The sequence below is a fragment of the Thalia democratica genome, chromosome 3 (genome assembly GCF_965202585.1).
Source record: "Thalia democratica chromosome 3, ktThaDemo2.hap1.1, whole genome shotgun sequence".
In the NCBI taxonomy this organism is placed as follows: domain Eukaryota; kingdom Metazoa; phylum Chordata; class Thaliacea; order Salpida; family Salpidae; genus Thalia; species Thalia democratica.
In genome coordinates, this window is record NC_139167.1 from 47,760,478 (window position 1) to 47,784,169 (window position 23,692).

Below are 23,692 nucleotides of genomic sequence, written 5' to 3' on the forward strand. Positions count from 1 at the left end.
ATAGCTTTTGTAAATAAAGAATAAACTTAACAGCGACTATCGCAAAACTAAGTTTCCACAAAACATAGTTAAACTCGTGGTAGTATTATTTAAACCCTTTAAATAAATTTTAAAAAAAATATTAACCATTTATAAACTATTAAACAATACAGCCTAACAATTTTTTTTCTAAATCAATTCTTTTTAATAGTTTGTATGACTTTCACAAACTTTTTTTGATTAAAATTTTATTCTTTACGAATGAGTATTCTTAAGAGTATCTTAATTCAAAGTTTTCACTTTTTTGTGGTATTGTGCTCCTTAAATTAATACGAGAATACTATTGAATGTTTTGATTGAAAGATAAATAAACAGTGTTGGTCTTTGTTTCATGCAAACTAAATAGTTTCGTAAATATTTTTTAGTTAATTTTTTATTCAGTTTTTTAGGATTATGTTTTAAAAGCTTTTAAAAAAATTTACAACTACATTTATTTTAAAAATTTAATAAATCTGATAAAATTTACCTCTGTGTTTTTCAAAGTTTGTTTATTAACAGCTTGTCTATAAGATTTTTTATCTATCCAAGACTTACATAAAAAACTTATGATTTTATTATTATATTAACGGAGTTTAAGAGTTGGTTGTTTTGCGTTTTAGTATATCTAATCAATAATAAAAAACCAGTGGTACTTAAGCATATCTCTACTATAACTAATAAACTTATAAGGTAAGATTATATTAAAAATTTATATAGAATACAAACTTGCGATGACTATCTTAGATTTGTATTATCTATTTAAACACTATTAAGCATAAAGCATCTTGACTGGGAAGTTTAACATTAAACTAGTTCACTCTATCCAACAACTTAATTTTCTTAAATTTACTGAAACTTTTTGAATCTTTTATACCAGCTCCTTAATTACTAAGAAAAAGAAAAAATTTAAATTTATCTACACATATGCTTTAAAAACAAACAAAAAAGTAAGTTTCAAACTTCATTTTGAGTTTTTATTTGATTATAAATCGTCACAACACGATGGCTAGTTTGTTTTATTTTTATATTGTTTTTCACTAAGTATGATGTGTTACTAAAAATTTGGTGTAATGTTTCCATTTTCACACATATTTCTTGTCCGTAAAAGAAAAAGTAGTTCTTCAGCAATATATTTTGATTAAAATACTTAACAATGTTAGTTTGTTAAATAACTTAAGAAAAATGTTCTCGTTATAAAGATTTAAAGACAACTTTATAACTTTTTTTTAACTAAAAACAGATTTTTTATTAACTCGCGTTTAAAATTATATTATCACTTTTACTCCACTAAAACTTTAATAATTGTAAATTTTTATATAACATTGTGTCCATGATGGTTTTAAATTAAAACTTTATTCTTAAATATAATTATTATAATTATATTAGTATTGTTATTAATGATTTTTGAATTGAATACTTTTCTTTTAAGTGTATATTTATGCTTAACTTTGTAAAGACTGAATAGTTTTTCTTGAGTCAATATATAAAGCTACGACCATAGTCCTTTAAGAAAACTGCAGTTTGGTTTATTATTATCAATAAAATTAAAATCACAAAACTAAATTTGCATTACTAAAAATCATATTTATAATAAATATTAATACTACAAAGAGCTACAATATAAGTACAGTAATCTGCCGCTTAGGTACGCACTGCCGGTTATATATACTTTTACAAGCCAAAAAACGCTGTGTTAAAAATGCTTTTTTCTACTTAAGAATTAAACGACAAACCTGAAAGTAGTAAAAAAAAAATATTATTTTTACTATAAGTTATACTGTATTATATTTAAACAAATTAAAACTAAAGGAACAAGAAAAATATTATAAACTTACAAATTGTATATCAAATCCAATATTTAAAACAAATATTAAGCAGTCTATTTACTTCGACGAAAATAATTAACAGTACAATTAATATCAACGTACCCTACTATTGAAACATAAATGTAAAAAATGTATAAACGTATCTCCGAAAATTTAAAATGGAACAAACACATAAACTATTTATATAATGTTGCACGAGGTTCATCCTATCAAATATTAAAAAGTTTTAAAACTAATTCAACTACTATTCTAACAAAACTATTTAAAATATATGTCCGTCCCAAGCTTGAATACAATACACAAATTTGGTCACCCTTTTTAAAACAAGACATTAATAAAATTAAGTCTGTGCAGACAAATTTTACCCGGTTGATATGTAGTCGTTGTAACATATCCCATTCATCATAGATTGATTAAACTTGGACTGAGGTCTCTAGAGTATAGAAGATGGGAATTTGATTTATTTATGCTTTACGAAATTATTAATGGCAAATATAAGGCTTGTTTCAGTCAATTTTTTAGTTTTTTGCATAATAAATATCAATTAAGAGGAAATAACAAAAAACAAAATGTAAAAATAATTTTAACAACAGTCAGTGGCAAGGTTCATTTTTTAAAGAGAAGAGACTATGTGGAACAAATTACCACAGGATCACAAATTATTGTGTGAGAGGGTGGAACATTTTTGATTAAGACTAAAAATATTTAAGTTCCATAATATAAATATTAGTAAAATTCAGTAACTTTTCACAAAAACAATAAAAGTTTAAACTTGTTAATGAATTTTTATAGTTTCGACTATGTTTGATGTTTTTTTTATGTTTGTTTTTTGTTGAATAAAATATTTTTTGTTTTCATTATTCTCATTGTGTGTCTTGTTTAAGTGGCTCAGGTTTTGATGCCTGAGTCCAACATAGAACAATAAACAATAAAATAATAATATAAAATAAGATTTGTATAAACGAAAATAACGAACAGAGTAATTGACATTTACATAGCACAAAACTGAAACACAAATTAAAAAGCGTATAAAAAAAGAGATGTTACTAAAAATAAACATGTGTTAGGCTTAATGTACGTAATTAAAGACAAAAATTTTAGGTACGCAGTGCCAGTTGGTTACGTATTTTTGCGCTGTGTTCAAAGTCCGTACCTAAGCGACAGGTTACTGTACTTACTATTCATAAGAAATGTTGTTTAGAAAAATACGATCAAGTTTAAAATTTTTGTAGTTGAAAACGATTTGTTTAAAGTATTTTAATATTCTTATACCAAATTGAAGCTATTTTTTCATTAAATAACTCTTATATATTTTTGCATTTTTTATATTTATTTTATCAAAAATTATAGATAAAATAAAACTAAAAAAAATATAAATAAATACCAAAAGATATGCAAAACTAGTCTTTTACATAATACAATAACCTAAAAATAAATCTATATAATATATCTAACAGTGTTTATAGTATTATTAAAATACAAAAGAATTGAAAAATTTTAGACTTGTTGTTGTGTAATTCTTTTTCAACTTTAATTCAACACTAACCTCTTCGCAGATGACACAAAAAAAAATCGCCGATCGCACACAACTTTACAGAATTCCTTAGATAAAATCTACATTTGCTTAAGGAAAGAAAATTAATTTTAAACCCTATAAAATATCAAGTTCTAAATATTAAAAAACACTACTTTTTCTACTTTTGACTAAAAAATAATTGTTACAAACTTATCTTCAACTAAAGATCTTGAAACTTTAGTAACTGAAAATTTAAAATGGAACCACCATATTAATAACCTTTACCGAATTGCATCAACTACACCTTTTCAATTTTTAAAGAGGTTTAAGTCTACAGATAAAGACATACTTAAAAACTTCTTTCTCGTGTACATTCGTCCTAAGTTGGAATACAACACACCAATCTGGTCTCCATATTTAAAAAAAATTAACCATATAGAATCTGTTCAAAGAAAGTATACCAGATTAATCTTCAACCACTGCAATATTTTTTATGCGTCTTAACTTGAAAGACTAACAAAACTTAATATTAAATTTTTAGGATACAGGAGACTTGAATTTGACCTCATGAAGTTTTTAAACTAGTTAACGGTGAAACTACAATTAATATAAAATCAGTTTTTGAACCTTATAGAACCAATTACTTACTGAGAGGAAATAGCAAAAAAATACATGCAAACACAATTTCAATAATTGTCATTATTCTGTTTTTATTGGTCAGTTGAAATATGGAAAAAACTTCTAAATGATTAATTTCTTGCAAAAAAGTTGAAGAATTTCGATTAAAGTTAAACAAGTTTGATATAAATCAGAAAAAAATTAGTAAAATTAAAAAGTAATTTAATCAACTGCTGATTTATTTTTGTGATTTAGCTTAGTCTATGGTTCAATTTTTAAAGCAGCGCCTTTCCAATATGTTTAATGATTAACTATCTGGCCAGTCTATTGTTAATGTGCCTAAGGCTTTAGGTTTTTGCAGTTAGTTAGTGCATTTAAATATTTCATATTGAGCGTTCTACATCAATAAATAATAATAAATTAGTATAATTTTGTAGTTTAAAAATTTTCTTTGTTTGTTAATACTTGAAATTATATATATATATATATTGTATAAGAATACGTTTTTATCTTTGTTTAAAACAAAATAAACTTTTTATGCTTAGGTCCATCATATGGACAATAAACTTACAATAATAATAATTCAGATCGCGTCAGCCTCGAAAGTGAACTCATTCTCAGGGTTTTTACTTCAAATTTATAAAAAGTTCTGTAATTTGGTTACAACAAGATTTTAAAAACAAAAGTACACTAAAACTAAGTAAAGCAGAAATTAAGTTTTCTGATCATTTACAACATTATCCTAAACAACAGATCCTAATAAAAAAAGAGTTAAAGTGGGTTTTTTATTATTTTACTAAAGTTTAAAAATATTTGTAATCCATATTGAAATTACTTAACTTGAAATTTATCGTAAAATGTAAAAAGTTATAGTTATAATTTCTACAGTTTAAAAAATACTGTTAAGACACTTTGTTTTGTAGGAATAAGTAAACTAAACAGATATTTTGGTTATATTTAAAATATTTACTCACTTTGTGTTTGACTTTGTGCTTAATTAAAACTGTTTCTTCTTTTGGTTTTCAACTTGATGATAAATATAAGATAATATAGCAAAAGTAAGTATTTATGGTAATAACTCAATAAATCTCACTTTACATACTTAGTATTCAGTTTTTTATAATATGTACTTTTTGAAATTTAAAAAAAAATTACTTTACTTTAAAATAATTTCAACTTGTATATACAATAAATTTGTACCATAAAAAATGTGTTACGAATGGTTATAAAAACGATTAATATCACACCGAAAACTATTGTAACGATAAAGACTATCTTAACTTTAGGATATCAATGCAAATCATAGAAATAGTTATGTCAAACCAACATGGTTAGCAAAAATAATAAAATTTAAAACAATACAAATTTTTATAACTATTTAAAAAAGTTTAAAACTCATTACTATCTTATTAGAAAAATAAATATTATAAAACATGCTTGAACAAATTATTTTACTATTTTTTTATTAGAAATAATATCAATTATTAAATTTTCTGATATATAAATTGTAATAAATACTTAAAACTATATATGGTACTGACTGTTCGATATAATTATAAATGCTACTTGACCAAAAACAATCAAACCAGAGATAATAAAGAGTCTGTTTATTAAAATTCTAAACGAACTATAAATTACGCAAAGAATTCACTTCTTAAAATTTTTTAAAGTTACAAAACTATTTTGGTTTTTGTTTTTGAAATAACACTTGATATATCGGTTACTCCAGAAAAAAACAATTTATACTATTAGCCTCATAATTTTCTACAATTTTCAAACATTAAAGATACGAAACTTAATTTTGTATATTTTAGTTTTATTTTACGTAATTTTTAATAACTTTGCTTATCAAGACAAGAAAATTTTTAAAAGAACAAAAATATTTTTTAAGAATGTATTTATAAAGAGCGATTTTGTTAAAGATCATGTCTTTTAATAATTGGAACTAGAAACTTATTTTCAATATTTAAACTTGATATTAATCTTTTAAAACAATTTAAGAAGCTTGCAGTAAAATGTACAATAATTTGAAAGTTAGTTTTTTTTGTAATCATACTTAAAGTTTAAAATATTTTACATGATGTTTGAGTTTTAAGTTTTCACGTTTGCAAAATATTTGATATAAAAAGGTTTATAAATGTTAAACAGTATAAGTAAAAGTTTTACACCTTAACTGATATGCATATGTTTAAAAACTTTATGTTTAGTTACAAAAAAAAATCAATGGACTTGTAAATATCAAATGCATAGTTATTTAAACTAATTGATTTATAAGTTACATGACAATGCATAAGTCTTTTTTAGAAGCTGTTTTGTTGCTACTTCGACTTCTAGGATTGGGAGCACCTGATTGAGCTGAGCTGCTTGGATCTTCTCTTCTTCCTATGTTTAGTTCTCTATCCAGTTGTATTGCTAATTGAAGGCTAGAATTTTGCAATTTTATCATCAATTTTACCATCAGAAAAAAATACAACTTAACACTATGTTAAAGGAATCACTGTTTACATTAATAACACTAAACTGCCTTGTACTATCTATAAATATGTATATTATTTCTGTCGGCGTAATTATTGATATTGTATTAACTTTTAGTTGTTTAAAGTTATAATTACTTAATTTTTTAATGCTTTTTTATAACTTATCCAAAGTACTATTAAACTTACAGGAAAAAATACTATAAAAAAAGTATTAATTTATTAACAAGTAATAATCAAAAAATCTGACTTCTGTTATTAAAAACTTTAAAAACAGAATAAGTAATTCATCATTGTTTTCTAAGTTTAGTAACTATTTGGAGAATTGTAATACCTTTATAAAATTATTTTATGCAAACTGCTAATCCTTAAGTAGATTGGTGAAAATATTAATTAAATTCAAATTAAGGTTACTTGACTTAAAACTGTTTTTTTTATTATATAAAGTTGTAGTAAAGCATTTACAGTTTTTTAAGTACAATAAAATATACTTTACAATTTTTTCCTTATATAAAGCATTAATATAAAATCCTTACTCATTTTCTTCTGTGTTGTTATAATGTTCATTTGGTTGCGAAACTGGTTCATTTAAGTTGTGGTAGTTCTGTTTGTATTTTTTTGCAAAATAATAAAAATTTTATAGCTTGTTTTATTATTTCTAATTATCTTTTGTATACTTTTTTTTCACTAAATAAAATAAGTTTACAGTTTTACTATAGTATTTATATTGAAGCATTTTATATATCTCGTTGTAAAGTAATAATTAGTAGCAAAAACTGATTGAAAACATGTTTTACCTTTAGGATAGTGATATCGAAACATAAATATATGTTTCATTAATTGAATTAGTTTTTTACGAAATATCATTACTTAACTTAAACATACGGGAACGGGTCAAAATTGCACAAAGAAAAATTTGCACGAGGAGACTAAATTGTACAAAGGGGTCAATTTTGCACGAAGATACTTTTGCATGAAGACAAATTTGCACGAGGGGACAAAATTGCACGAAGACAATTTTGCACCAAGGGTCTATTTTGCACGGAGGGTCATTTTTGCACGAGAGTAAAAATAAACAGAAAAGATATATATATATAAACAAGAAAAAAATCTAAAAGATTAAATAATAAAAAAACAAAATGAAAAAAAGTTACTGACCGAACCGGGGGGTAAGGCTAAGGGGTAACAGTGATAGTAAAAATAAAAATATATAAATAAATAATAAAAAGCATTATTTAAAAAAACAAGAAAAATTAATAAATAAAATAAACCAATTAAAAAAAAAGCTACCGACCAAGGGTAATGGCTAGGGGTAACAGTGATAGTAAAAATAATAAAAATAAAAAAATTTTAATAAAAAGAAAAACAAAAAGTTACCGACCGAGGGTTAGGGGTAAAAGTGATAGTAAAATAAATTATATAAATAAATAAAATGAAATATTAAAACTAATAAAAAAATTATTAAAAAAAATAAAAATTCATCCCGTGCAGAAATGGCTCCGGGCAAACTTGTCTGCTCGTGCAAAAATGTCTCCTCGTGTAAAAGTGTCTTCGTGCAATTTTTTCTTCATGCAATTTAGTCCCTTCGTGCAATTTTTTCCAATCGTGCAAATTTGACACCTACCCAAAACATACACATCTACTGTACATGTTTTAAATTTATATATTAACATATGTAGTAATATAAGATAGAAAGTTTTAAAGAAAAAAGATAAAGAAAAAATTTACTCTTTAATTAATATTTAACTTAGCTTAGAATAAGCTTTTGTTTTTTATTATTTTTACTTTAGTAACTTTTTTAGCTTTTTTTATAAGTACATTTTGATAAAAATAAATAAAAAATATTTTTTTAACAAAACCTTTGTTATATAATTTAAAAAAATTTTTAAATATTTCAATAACATGTTAATATTTTAGTCTAAAATGAATAAGCAGGATTTTTTTTAATAGTAAATTTCAGAATTTTGCAAATTCCTAAGTTTTCTAAATTGTTTAACATACTAACAAATTGCGGAACTGATTTTTTATAGATTACTTTCAACGAATAGTCCTAACATCTTTAGCTAGCAGGAAAAAATATGTTTTTTTAACATATCAAGTCTTGCCTAATTCCCCTTTTAAACATATCTTAACGCTGAACTTTTATCGCTTTGAATCAAGTAAGTTTTTTTTTCTATGTAGAGATACTTAAATTTTAAATATTTTATATCTGGAAAACTTCCTGAAGCTTCACTAATTCAAAAGCTGTCACAAAATAAACCTAAGTTTTTGCATCAACGAAAACATACAGTTTTCTTTTACCCGAGTGAATACGAACTTGGTTTTAAAATAATTTTAGTTAATCACTTAAAATAAAAGCATTAATATATAACACGATATAGTCATACATAAATAATTTGTGGAATTATTTTATATTTGTTAAAATATCTCAAAAATTTACTCAATTGTCTAAGTTAAAATCTTCAAACCTAAGTTTACTTCCTTATGAAAACATTGTAAAAAAAATAAATATTACACAGATCAGGGTTGCCATTGGTTTTTGAGAATTTTTTCCAGGATTTCTAAACTTCTTCAAGGTTTTTAAAAATACACCTTTTTGGTTCTATCTTTCCATTTCCAGAAAATTGCGTAATTAGTTTTGTTTTTTTTCTTTTTCAATGAGCATCGATTCCAAAGTATAAAGCACATCTTTTATCTACTATATCAATTTTTAAATCTGTTTTACAGTTCATTTAACTTTTGATGAATAATTACGTTGATTCGAAAAGCTTTAAGTTTTATAAAACTTTTGAAAAGTGAAAATATATTTTTATTAAGTTTCAAGTGGTATTTAAATACAACGAAATTCCTTCCGACAATAGAATACTCTAGATGTGTTTTTTAATAAAAAAATGTTGATGATGCAAATAAATTTTATCTATATGATAGATTTTTCGTGTCAAATCAAAATTTTACAACTTAATATAAAAAAAAATTGTTTAAAACTCCAGGTTTTTCCAGTTTTAAATCAAAATTTCTCAAGTTCCAGGTTTTTTTTTTGGCCTAAACTGTCGAATTTGAGATTTTCCAGGATTCCAGATTTTGTGGCAACCCTGACAGAGGTTATATAAACAAACTCTGAATTTAAAACAGTAGATAATAGTTTATTTATTTGAATCCTTTTCTTTTTTTCATCCTAAAGTTAGTTATACGTAAAAGAGTTGTTTTCAAACTTCTACTATAAAACAAAAAAACAATTTACTTGTGTTTCTTAAAATTTAAAGTTATTATTCAATTTGTATTTTTAATAAGGTTTCTACCAAAGTAAAATATGTACTTGGTTTTGAAGAGGAGAGTTTCTTAAGTTGCAGTCATAAAAGTAACTTTCACCTTGGACATCGGACAAACTTTCCCACACAATATTCTTCTGTTCAAGGTATCCATGGTCAGTTACTAATGTGAATAATCTTTCCTTTAAAATAATGTTTATTAATGTGGACATTCCTTTGAAAAAAAGTGAAAGTTTTTAATTCATAAATAAAAACATCTAAATAAGCTTTAAAATACATGACAACACTTTATTATTGACATAAGCAGTTTAATTAATTTAATTTCAAACATTAGTGCAAGCTTAACTTTCTGGTCAAAAGTAGGGTTTATGACACAAAGGTACAGAGGAAAGTTAGTAATATTATAAAAATTATGTAGTTACACAGTCACAATATTTTTAACTTTTTTAATCATAGACTATTAGGTCATAGTCTTTCTTTCATGTCATTTTAACTTTTCTTATCATTTACCACTACTACTTCTATTGAAATCCTATGAATTCTTTTTTTAATTTAAAATCGATTTAAACTAACCATAAAACTTTGCTGCAAAACCATAAAAAAAGTTTAGAAACTACTCAACTTAAAACTAATTAGAATAGATAAAAATAGCTAATTTTAAGTTCATCTTCTAAAACTAAATTTGCTCAATAGAATTATTAGATTATATCTTCTCTTGTAAATATTAGTTAACCATCTTGTGAAAATTTTTAAAGAAAACATGTTAAATATATAAATCACTTCCTTTTAAAAGTTCAATTTTAAAGTCAAACAATCAGCATTATTTTACTAACATTGTGATGCACTTTATTACTATAGTAAAGTTTAAATTGTTTATATTAAACTTTAGATAAAAAAAATGATCAGTAACAAAAAGTTCAATACATACTTGTTTTAATGTTTCAAATTTTAACTTAATTTACTTTACTTAATTTAACATTTGTACTTTTAAATTTTAATTTTTAACACTCTCACCTGATGTTTATATATAGTCAAAAAGTGATTATTTCTGAAGAGTATAGCTAACTGATGGTGTCTCATTGTATCATTAATACGGGTTATCCCGTAATAAGTAAGCTGGCTCCGTGTTCTTTCCAAAAAAGCTTCAGAAATTAAACCTGTTTTAAAATAATAATTTTCAAACTATTGATTTTTTTTATGAACTTTATACTAAATAGTTATCTTGAGTAATAAACTAAATAAAAACTTTATTTATTATTTTCAGGTATAAAATAAAAATTTAAGTTTTTTAAGTAACAATACCTAAAACTTATTTTTGGTGATATTGTTTGTAAATTAGTTTTAAAAATTAAAACAGTTAACTTAATAAAGTAACTTACTATAAAAATTTCAAAAGTTTAGTCTAATAAAATATACACAATTGCCATGTATCAACATACAAATTTATATCAACAAAAATCTAATTTCAAAAAACTTACCTAAATAAACCTAAAATATAAAAATATAAATAAGCGTTCCCTAAATTGAATTTGTAAATAACAAACAAAATATAAATATGTTTTTAGTGAATTTTAATAATAATAAACTATTTAATATAAAAAGTATAAAATATGATAAAATAATAACCTCGTTCTACTAATTCAGAATCTTCTGAACCCTTAGATGAAATGATGGTGTCCAAAATTTGGTTATAACTTTTACCCTCAACTTCATCAAAGGTTTGTTTATCCTATAAGTATATACATTAAAATTTTATAATTTAAGACCGAATAAGCCAAAACTGAAAATCATTTTTTATATCAAAATGTTAAAAACTGAATAATGTTTTTGTTCAAAAGGTAAAAGTTGAAAATTCTAGTAATTTGAAAACTTAAATATTATAATTATTCAAGTTGAAAAAAATTACTATGCAACAAATAAAATTAGATATGAACGAAAACTCAAGATGTTATAATTATACTACAAGTTCAAAATGCGTATAAACAGGTTTGAAAGAATACAAAACTAATGCAAAAACAATCAAAAAGTATAACAACTTGCGGATCAGGAAGCCATCCGTGATACAATGGAACATGAAGAGTGTCGAAAACAGCAAGTTGCTGAGTAGATTCGAAGCTATCTACAGTTTTAAACTGGACATTCACGTCAATTCCACTTGACAGTTTCGGAAGTACTGTGATTGCGTCATTGATATTTGCTTGATAGTTTAGCTTTTCTTCTTCATTATCAAACTCTCTTGATGACTCAGACTGAAGTAAAACTGTAGCTAAAAGAAAATATTGATTACAACTTAAAGTAAAATGTTTTCAACCAATTGTTAGTATATAAACTACATTGATTTACTTGATTGAAATTAGAACACTATACTAAAATTAATAACTTAGGTTAAACTAATTATATTTTGTATGTAACCTTAATAACTTTAAAATGCAACAACCAAATAATAAAGGAGTGTTTACAAACATAGTATACATTTTAATGCGGTATTTTCAATAGTAATATTGTTTTCTCAATAAATTATGTTATTTAAACACACAGTCAAACACAAAAAAACAATTTAATACTAAATAGATGAGCTATAATTAGTCTGAGATAAAACTAATCTTAAATTAATTTTAGAAATATATGTTGCTTATAAAAATTGTTACAAAACTAAACTACCTTAAGACTATTTTCATTAGTAGTTAAATAACTAATTATAAATTTGCATTCATTTATAGAACTTAAAAGTAACTCTGTAGCTACAAAACATTTATTAATATCAACAACTAACCAAGTTGTGTACATAGATGTGCAAAAGAAACATTTTTTTTACTCCTTCCAATTTCAATCTACAAAATTTTTTATTAAATATAAAATAACATTTTAAAACAACAGCGCATTATTTTTTTGTTTAAATTGTTGTATTAAGATATATACTTATTTCTGCTTTAGAACAAAAATTACAAATTTAAATATTATAAAGTAAATTAAAGCAATTACAACAGAGTTTTAAATTTAATTTACAATTAGTTATATTTAGTTTTTAATACTTATATTTTGTAGACAATCATGAGTGTGCAAGTAATTATAAAGAATAAAGCTTTTTAGTTTTAATGAGCGGAGAACTTTTTAACTACATAAATTTAAATTTCAGCTACTTGCATTCAATCTTTAAGACCCAGTTTATGTAAGCAGAAAAAGATTGTAAATCAGACTAGACTTTTTAAACTTTTATATTAAGTAATTTTATACTAATTATTTCTATAAGTATTTTAAAATATGTTTTTTTTTTGTTATAGTAAGTTTTTATCGTAGCTTATTTTTGTTTGATTTTAGTCTAACAATTTTATTTAATACAGCAAAGTTGTTTAGTACTAGCATTTGGTTAACTTTAAAGTCTACACTAGATTATTAAGTCATTTTATATTTTTAAACTTCAACTACAATATAACACTATTTGAGTTTCAATTCAGAGTTTAGTAAGATACAATTTTTGATAGCCTTACTTGAAGGTACTTATACAAATAATAATGAAATTTGCTTTGTTATGTTTTTGAAACATGGTATTGAATTAATCTTTAATTTAAATTTCACATTTTTTTGTATCTTACTCATTGACTTTCAAACGAAAATAGCAAGTACTTAAAGAGCTTACTCTATTTTTTCTATGACATGGTTTGCACATAAAAAAAAGTATAAATATAGCTCATTTAAAACAAAAAATATTAACACAACTTGCTTGGTCAAAAACTATAGAAATTTATGTTTTTAACAATCTTAACATTAGATTAATTTCTTTTAAATAATTTTAGCAACAATTTAAAGATATAATAAACCGCTAATTTTTAAAACATACTTTGTTATGCTTAAACTTAAGCTGTCTTGATAAAAAGTAAGATAGATAATGGATTTTTTTAATCAATTTAATTGAATAAAACCATGTATGCACAGGAATAAAAATGTGTGCTATCAATGTAGACCTATGCATTTTCACATATATTAATATAACAAAATATAAAACTTTAATAAAAAAGTATGTAACTTATTACAAAAACGTACTGTAATTTAACGGAATAAACAAGAATAAATTGATTGTTGCAAAATTTTTATGATACTCCCTCAACAAAATATTTTTAGTACACTATCTTTTTTAAATATCAGAACTCATACTTTGTTCGACAGTAGTAAGACATTGATAAGTGCTAATAATGGACAAGGACCGTTTACATTTTGCATAACTATTGCAGTTTTCTTTTCATTCCAATCAATCCATTTTATATCAAATTTCTTTTCACTGTTATTGTCAGACATAATATGTTGTACTTGAAAAAAAATTATTAAGATTAAGAATTTGAGATTTAATAGGCGAGAAACAAAATTTAATACTTTTGAATAGTGGAATTCAGCAAAACTAACTATATAACATAAGGACTTTATACGTGGAAGGTTTTGTAGTACTTTAAAAACTATTAACATTTGTTTATAAAAAGGAAGCTTACTCATTAAAGAGTTGCCACTCTATGAGTCAAAAAAGCTATTTTGAGTAACTAAAAACTGTCCTGAGTGATCTAAAACTATACTGAGTCATCCTGAGTTTTTTTCAAATCATTAAAAAAATTAAAACTTTTAAACATCAAGTTTTTCAAAAAGTTGGTTATAAAATAACAAAATATTAAAATTAAATCAACTAAATCTCATTCAAAATTTTTTAGGCTGGTCTAAGACTGTCAGAAATTTTAAAATTTTCTTGAGATTTAGACTAAAAAAAAACTGGCCTGATTTATTCAAGTTTTTTTTTTTTTTAAACTAGCTTAAGTTATACTGAGCTTCCCTGAGATTTTTTTTTAATTTTAAACTGTCCTGAAGTGTTATCCTGAGTATACGGAATATCCTGAAAGTGTGGCAACCCTCAAACTATCAATATAAAATAAAAAGTTTAAAATTAAAGTTTTCATTTTATTCTGGTAGCTTTTAAGTGAAAAAGTTATGTTGAATTTATGAAACACAATAAAACTATTTACTTTGTATATGATAAATAATAAATTAATATTAAGGTTGTATTTTATATGTATATATAATACAATGTTAACCTTTTACTTAAAAATAAAATTTTAAAACTTTTAAAATTTAGTTATTAAAATAAAGTTAATCATAAAAGTCGCCAGCAACAGGTTTTTGATACTTCAACTTAAGTACTTTTAAAGATGGCTATATATACATTTGATTAAAAAGAAAAAAATTTACGAAGTTTTTAAATTCTTTATACTTGCATTAATTTCTACTTAAGTAAAAGTAATAAATAATAAAAATGATATAATCATAAGCTTTCATATTAAAAATCAACTGATTTCAAAACAGTAACAAATCATACTACTACATAAGTTTTAACTTTTACAATTGAAATTATTAAAAGTGTTTACTAACTTTAAAAAACAGAAAATATATATCTTAATAACATAGTATTATCATGGTCAACACATACATAAAAAATTTTCTGCTGAAGCAGCAAACTCATGAGCAAAGTACGAAAGTAGGGATAGGGAGTACATGGGTGATGTTTGCTGGATTTATGAGGGGGTATGATTTGGATGTGTTTTGGCTTCATTATGAAGAATTTTATAATAAAAACAAATTGCCAAAAAAAAAAAAATTGCTGCCCAAAAAATTTTAACCCCAAAAATCACATAATTTCAATATTTTTGACTTAAATAGTAATAAAGCCACTTATACATGTCCTAGACTTGTAGTTTTTATTTGAAATAAAATTTTGAAGTTATAAGCATACATATAAAGACATTTCCACTGCTTTTGTATTATTATGACGTCATAATCACACAAAATATGCAAATTTTGACTGTAAAGTGGTACTTTTATTAATATATAAGCATTTTTTTCTGCTGTTGTGTTGTAACAGGATATCAAAGTGCACTTGATAACTGTTTAAATTTAATAGAAAGTTTTGAGCTAAAATCCATGTTCATCCAAGCGTTTAAGGGAAAGCCCGAAAGGTCAAGCTTTATATTGATGTAAGTTAAGATAAGGAGAAAATAAAGAGCAGATAAGAAATTTGTGATGTAATGTTGAATCAAGTTGCACATTGCTATATAAACCAGCCACAGAAATTAATTAAATGTAAACTTTTTAATGATATTGTAATTTTATTATTTTAATAATAGTTATTTAGTTGTAAAATTTATTTTAAAGTTAGGTTTAAATATGCAATTGTTTTCACATTACTATTATTTAAAGTTCTAAAATATTTTATTTTAAAATTAATTTAAACTTAATTTGTTAGTTTGTATATTTTAATTCTCTAATTGAAAAGCTCTGTATTAAATTGTTTTTAGTTTTAAAACTCATAGCAGTTTATTATTATGTTTACTTTATATATATTCTATTTACAAGACTCAGCTTTCTATATAATTCATAAAAGCTAATACCTTGCTAAAAACTATTGTATAGACATATTAGAACTACATTTTATTAGGTATTTAGTTGATATCAACTAATATTTAACTTATTGTTAAAGAATAATAAAATATTAACCTAAAGAAAATATTCATAGTAGAACTATATTCAGGGTTGTCACTCGTTTTTTTCAAAAATTTTTCCAGGTTTTTCAAATTTCTTCCAGGTTTTTAAAAGTAAACATTTTTGGGTCTATTTTTAGTTTTAAGTTAATTTCTATAAATGAAACTGTGTTAAATAGTATAAAATCATTTAAAAGATGCTATATAGTTACTTTTAATGTGCTATTCAATAAAAAACTTTTTGATGGTGACAAAAAAATCTTACTTATATGATAGATTTTTTGTGTCAAATTGAAATTTTAGTACTGAAAGTGTTAAAACTATTAAAAATTCCAGGTTTTTTCAGGTTATTTTTGCCTAAATTGTCAAACTCCAGGTTTTTCAAGGTTTTTCCAGGTTTCAAGGTAAAGTGGCAACCCTGTATATTTTAAGATATCTGAGTTGATAGTAGTTATGATTTACTATTTTGATAAATTAGTATTATATATATTGTTTTCAAAGAAATTTCACTATACTGTTAAAGAAAAAAAATAATGTTTTTTTACAGATAAATGATAGTAGTAATTTTAATATAATTCTGGGATATTGCCTACCAACAACTTATGATGTTGCTATTAACATCTTTAGCGTTTGTTGTACTCCAAAAATGCAAAATTATGTTCATATATTTGCAGAAGCCCTAATTTTAAAGTTGACCAAAGCATTTGGTGAAGGATATGTTCTATCAATAAACCAAGTAAAACTAAAATTGTTAACAGTAGTAAATGATTACCATAATAAAGTGTATATAGAGCAGTTCCGAAAGAAAACAAAAAACAAAGGTGTCCCTTTTGTCAAAAAGAGTTTGACAGGGTTGCCACTCGTTTTTTCAAAAATGTTTCCAAGTTTTCCAAATTTCTTCCAGGTTTTTTAAAGTACACATTTTTGGGTTTATTTTTAGTTTTAGGTTAATTTCTATATAAGAAACTGTATTAAATAGTATAAAAACATTGAAAAGATACTGAGAAGTTACTTTAATTGTGTTTTTTAATAAAAAAATTTTTTGATGATGACAAAAAAATCATATTTTTATGATAGATTTTTTGTGTCAAATCAAAATTTTACTACTGATAATGTTAAAATTATTAAAAATACCAGATCTTCCAGGTTTTATGATCAAATTTCCAGGTTTTTCCATGTTTTTTTTCAAAATTTCTCAAATTCCAGGTTTTTCCAGGTTATTTTTGCCTATATTGTCAAATTCCAGGTTTTTCAAGGTTTTTCCAGGTTTCCAGGTAAAGTGGCAACCCTGGTTTGAGGCTACTAAACAAAGAATGGAGATAATCTACTATAATTAAAGGTAGACATAAAAACGTAACTCTAATTGTTGACAAATTGTTTTACACTTTGTTGAGGCAAGCTCTCAAAAAGAGCTTCTCAAAGTATTTCCTATGCTTTACAAAGATCTCAGCATTGGAAAAATGAACACTCTGGATGCCTATGTGGTATATTATCCACACAATAAGGTGTTAAAGCCAACTTCTGATTTGTGTTGTAAAATTCTTAAAAAGATGTGTCTCCATGCCGCACAAGTTTTTGATTGCCAAAAAGGTAGAGAATATGGATTTGGAAATTTTTGTTTGTCAAATTCACCGTGTGCTACTGAGCTCCACTTATTAACTGATGTAGAACTGGCAGGGCTCCCAACCAATAACTTAGAATCTGAAAGGCACCTTGCTGGATTTGGAAAACGCGCAGAAGTGGCAAAGTTCAGTAACAAATGCTTTACAGCAAAAGGGATAACAAATGAATGTACACTTTTTATATCTGATGCTTTTCAAACTAAAAATGAAAAAATAATAATAAAGTTGTAAAATTTCTGAATGAGATGGAGCGAAGGTGGGTAGCAGAACAAAAAAACTAAAAAGTAAAAAGAAAAAAAATATCAAACAGATAAGTAAAAAAATTGAAAAGCGGAAGAAAAAGGCTCAATATGTGCAGAAGCGTCTCAAACTGGGTAAAAGCTTGGGTGGGCCTGTATTGAGCGTTAAAGAGCTGTGTTCTATTTTTAATTCTCATTCTGATCAAAATGAAGTCTTTGTTTGTAGTGAGTTAATTTATTTTAGAGAGTCACACAAATCTGAAGTGTTGTACAATCCAGAACTTTTTAAAGTAAATGGTAATACTCACGAGGAAAGACTCCTAAATTTATGTGCTCTTGTTGCAAAAGACAATGAGTGCTCTAAGTGTCTGTGTTCATTACCAACAAACGCTGATGCAGCATTAACTGTAGGAGCTTATAATTCCAATATACAAAAGAAAAAAATGAAGACATTGTGGTAGGGCATTGTTATGCCACATTAATTAGTAAAGGTTCATTAGACACGTGGTATATTGCTACTTGTGGAAGGTAAAAATGATGATGGAACTTATAAGATTGACCACCTCATGAGAGTTCATGATGGAAATAAATTGAAGTGGAAACACCCACCTAAACGTGATTTGCTGAACTTGCATACAGATTCTTAACATGATTGTAAAATTGAAGGGGAATGGAATATTTCTAATGAAAGATCTACTACTGTTTCACTTAAGAACCATAATCAAATGATTTTTTAGTAGAACAGATGTCTTTTGTAAAAAGTTTTTTTTCATCTTTATGAGTAATATGCTTACCTAACTATTTCAAACAGATAGCTCACTAGATTTTATCAATCATGTAACAGTTTTTTATACTTTAATTTTTAAAAGTATCAGTCATTTTGCAAAAATATTAAGTGTCAATACTAAATGATACAGTACAATGTTGATTTTATTTTGCAATGTTCTTTATTTCTTTGTAAGTCTTTATTTTGCATTCATTAAATTAATGTTCAATGCCATACAACATTATCTGGCCTATAATATATCATAACTTTTTAATATTTCGTTAATTTGTTGTAATGCTAATTGAATAATTATTTAAGGGTTTTTTAAACACTTAAAGCTAAATGAATTATGACATCAAACATCCCACTATTATAAATTCCACATTGCCTAAATTTTTAAAGGTAAGTAATTATACCTACAAAGTTTTGTTTTACAATAAAAACTTTAAATTAGAATTAACAACAAGCTATGCTTTTTAAATTTCCAAAAAGTACCATTTTACAGTCAAAATTTGCATACTTTGTATGATTATGACGTCATAATATACAAAAGCAGTTGAAATGTCTTTATATGTATGCTTATAACTTTAAACTTTTATTTCAGATAAAAACTATAAGTCTATGTATAAGTGACTTTATTACTATTTCAGTCAAAAATATTGAAAATATGTGATTGTTTAGGTTAAAATCAGTTTTTTGGGCAGCAACTTTGTTTTTTTGGCTTATTTTATTTTGAAATATTCTTAATAAGGCCAATCCACATCCAAATCATACCCCCTCATATAAATTTTACAACATGACCAAAAAATGTGCTGTACTACCTACCCCTATTGAAAGTAATTATTTAAAAAACTCTTTACGCGCAGCAACTATATAACACTCTTCTATAATTTAAGTTCTAAGTAAAATAAGTAAACAAACTTCGACAGACCATTGAAAGCATTGTTGCTTAATTAGTTTTTTTTTTCATTAAATTAAAAACAATAACTGGTAGTTCTTAACTCAATTAACAATAATTTTAAAAAGTGTTTTGAAAGCTATTAACTTTTGCCTGCGCAGTAGAACTATCTAAAAATTCAAAATAAGTATAAATATAACAAATTAAGGGCATAGGGGAGGAAATCACTTTTTTCACAACTTGATCTTATTTTATTGAGTTTTAACTATGCTACAAGTTGCTTTTTACAGATTTTTAGAACTCCAAAAATATCTGAGACTACAATAGGTTCCTTATGAGGGGCACAAATTTAAACGCAAATAACTAGAGATCTCTTAAAATTTTCTCCTACATTTTTTGAGATTCAATCTTCAAACTTTCAAAAAATGTTCCTTGCAATATTAAAAAAATTTGGTCATAATAACATTTATCAAGTATTTATAAATTAAAATTTTATGACTAAAAACGTAAAACAAACTGTTTTTTTTTTGTTATGAAATTTCTTTTTTTTTTCTTTTAAATTTTATTACAACAGAATTTTCTAAATATTGTAGAAACATTTCAAAAACGTTTTAAGTATTTATCTCAAAAAACGTAGCAGAAGATAGAATTTAAGTGAAATAGTCTTTTTTTTGCCTTTTTAGTTTGTGCCTCCCATAAGGAACCTCCTATTGTAGTATACGATTTTGACTGGCTATATCTTTTAAATATTTTGAGTTTTAAAAATCTGTAAAAATAAATTTGTAGCATAGTTAAAACTCAACAAAATAAGATCACATTGTGAAAAAAGTTATTTAACTCACCTATGCCCTTAATTTATATCTTTATTTAAAATTGAGACAAAAACTATTTTGTTTCAATATTATATTTTATTTTTTATGTGAAAATATTTAGCTGGATTGTAAAATTACAACTTACTTGATAAAAAAACGAATAATTTTAATAAATAAAGTCAGTTTTTCAAGTTATTAAAGACATATTGTTCTCAGCAAAAATTAAAACATTATTTAAAAAAATTATTTTGGCTACAACTGTATTAAGCCAGAGATTACAAATTCATTGAAAGCATACTGAAGTATATCTTGAAGTATTATTGGTGTGATATTTTTTATGAATTGAAAAACTAACTTTAAATGAAGAAACTTTTTTCAGATAAAAGAATTCAATGATAATCTTTTGAAAAGAATAAACTTAGAAAAAGTAAAAGAAATTACCTAGAATATTATAGAAGATTAATTTTAATGAAGTAGTTGTTTTTTCATCATTTTAGTTAGTTTCTTCTCAATAATCTTCATCAAAACTGTTTTTGTTTTGGAAAATAACTTTTTAAACAATATATTTTTTTTTTAAACTAGCACTTACAAGCAAACCTGATTTTCAAAACCTAAAAATTATTAAGTTTTATACAAAGTTATATAAAATAATAATAAATCAGGGGTTACCAAAATTATTAAAAGACTGTAGTGTTGAAAATACACTTTTGGATACAATTAGATATGTATACGTATAGAAGACTTAAAAATAATGAACAGCTACTAAATGATACACTTCAAAACAGCTATTTTGTCTTAAAATTTTATTTCAAAAAAAAGTTCTCACAATTAAAATAATCCCAATTTTACTAAAACATTACTGGTTGTGTTTTTATATTATTTGGTACACTCAGTTTATGTACTAGGAAAAAAATCATATAAATGACATAAATATTTTTGTGCAATTAATAACTATAACAAAGAGGTAGTGTATTTTAAATCTTAAGTATTAGTATAGCTTTTTATAGCAAATGTTAGATACATTAAAGTTAAAACAGTTTATCATTTTAACTAAAAAAAGGTATAAATTTAAGCTTAAAAATTAAGAGAATACTTTATTAATTTTTACAAGTTAGTAATAGTAACTTGTTTTTTCAATTATCAAATAATTGTCAATCGACAAAAGCAGTTTACTTTAAAGTACTTACACTCTTTTTTTAAGTTATTAAATGACAGTAAACGATTAATACATTACTTTAATCATTTACAAAACTTAAGCAATTGACTAAAAAAACTGTAATGATTATATCAGTTTTTAAATACTAGCCACTAAGCTGTTTTTCACAGACACCTAAATAAACATTGTAGTTACATAAAATACAAGAAATAAATTTATCAAAAACTATGTAAATTGAACTTAGTTCAACATAATATAAACATACGGAGCATTTTTTAATTGGAACTTTAACTGAAGTATTTATACTTTTATAGTTTTGAAAAAAGGTTGAAATTAAGTTTTTTTTTATATAGTACTAAAATTGTTTTAATGAGTCAACTTTAAGTATTATCCAATTTTTACCATCATGCATCAGAGCTTTGTTGTTTTAATAGCCTTCTACTTCCAAGCAAAGTGGTTTTCTGGGGAGGCTGGTTCATTTTATTAACTAGATACATTAAAACTTGACAAAGACTGCTCCTTTTGTTATAAATTGACACTTCAAATCTTTTTAATTTTTCTTTTGTTGTCCAAGAATTAACAAGTTTAGAATCAATTTTTGTTTCTGATGATGTCATCAAATCAGTTTTTGTAGCTACTAAAACAACATGCACGTCTTTTTTATCTCTCACTTTATCAAGCTCTTTCTTTATTGTTTCTACACACTTAAAAGATTTCAAGTCGCAAGAATCATAAAAAATAATAAAACCATCAGCAAAATTAAAATAGTGTGATGGAAAACCAGGTTGTTGTTTAGACCAAGCTGACCCTGAAGTGTCTATTATCTTTACAAGCTCTTTAACTCCTCTGTCAGTTTCAACATTAACCATATAAAAATCTTCTATGGTTGGATAACAAGTATCATCGCCTGTTTGAGGCTGGGGATTGATCAGCCGATTAACATATGAAGTCTTGCCCACACTTTCACTTCCACACAAGACTACCCTTGTTATTTTGCCCATTAGTACAAATTTTAAAAACTGTTTTTATATTTCATATATCTGAAAAGATGAAACTAGTTATGTAAAACTTTGATGACTCTGTTTTTTAAAAGTAATAATGCAACTTCAAACAACAAAAGTTAATGTAAGTAGCAAGCAATTGCTAAGGAATAAATTCAATAAAGGCAATAAAAGAGTAAGGAAAGGTAAATTAGTAAGTAAAACATTAAAAAACATATTTAAAGCTTAAGTGGATTTTTTTTTGCAAAACAATACAATTTTTTAAAAGTAATTATTAAATAAACAGTATTTTAATATCTCTGCAAAACTTTAAAGCTCTATGCATGGTGGTAACTGGTTTTTGAGAAAATTCTTCTAGGTTTTCTGAATTTCTTATAGGTTTTTGAAAGTACACGTTTCTGAGTCTAGTTTTAGTTTAAATTTAAGTTTAAGGTTAAAAACTGTTATAAGTAGTATAACAACAGTGAAAAGATACATTAAAGCTACTTTAAATGTGCTTTTCAATAAAAAAACTAGACAATAACCATTCAAAAATATAAACTTAAGCGTTTGTTAACAAAAATCAGAGCAAAACAAGTTTACTAGAATATATAAAAACAAATTAAACAATATTCTTGATTTTCATAACCCTGTTAACACCTGTTACATACACTAATGTGTTAGTGTATTAAAGAAAGAATACTGTTAAATATGTTATTATTATTTATATTATATATTAATTTATATTATATATTTATATTATATAAAGTCAAATCAAAACTTTTCTAGTAAACACGTAAAAAAAACTGTTTAAAATTTAAGGTTTTTCTAGATTTGTTTAGCCTAAATTGTCAAATTCCAGGTTTTTCCAGGATTTCAGGTTTAGTGGCCACCCTGTCTATGGTTAATGAAATAAAACTTAATAATTGATATGCAAAATATACTTCTAAACTAAATAAAAGATTCTTTTTTTTAATTATATGGCT

At 24.4% G+C, this 23,692-nt stretch overlaps 2 protein-coding genes across 4 annotated transcripts; both read right to left on the reverse strand.

Moving 5' to 3' along the window:
- Positions 1 to 5,841: 5,841 nt before the first annotated feature.
- On the reverse strand, positions 5,842 to 21,637 carry LOC145832705 (ubiquitin carboxyl-terminal hydrolase MINDY-1-like). 3 transcript variants are annotated; one of them, XM_082940015.1, is made up of 9 exons: positions 21,012 to 21,637; positions 13,874 to 13,997; positions 12,495 to 12,552; positions 11,758 to 11,987; positions 11,348 to 11,450; positions 10,736 to 10,878; positions 9,769 to 9,903; positions 6,989 to 7,056; positions 5,842 to 6,401 (listed from the first exon to the last, which is right to left on the reverse strand). In XM_082940015.1, exons 2-9 carry the CDS (start codon positions 13,937 to 13,939, stop codon positions 6,254 to 6,256), a joined length of 951 nt encoding a protein of 316 aa, XP_082796141.1. In that variant the 5' UTR covers positions 13,940 to 13,997; positions 21,012 to 21,637; the 3' UTR covers positions 5,842 to 6,253. The 3 variants fall into 3 exon arrangements, with proteins under 3 accessions (XP_082796141.1, XP_082796140.1, XP_082796142.1); XM_082940014.1 differs by having other exon boundaries at positions 13,874 to 14,025; XM_082940016.1 differs by lacking the exon at positions 21,012 to 21,637 and adding an exon at positions 20,926 to 20,930.
- On the reverse strand, positions 21,636 to 22,762 carry LOC145832707 (NF-kappa-B inhibitor-interacting Ras-like protein 2). The gene has a single exon (XM_082940017.1). The coding sequence runs from the start codon at positions 22,725 to 22,727 to the stop codon at positions 22,131 to 22,133; it is 597 nt and encodes a 198-aa protein (XP_082796143.1). The 5' UTR covers positions 22,728 to 22,762; the 3' UTR covers positions 21,636 to 22,130.
- Between the last annotated feature and the right edge of the window lie 930 nt (positions 22,763 to 23,692).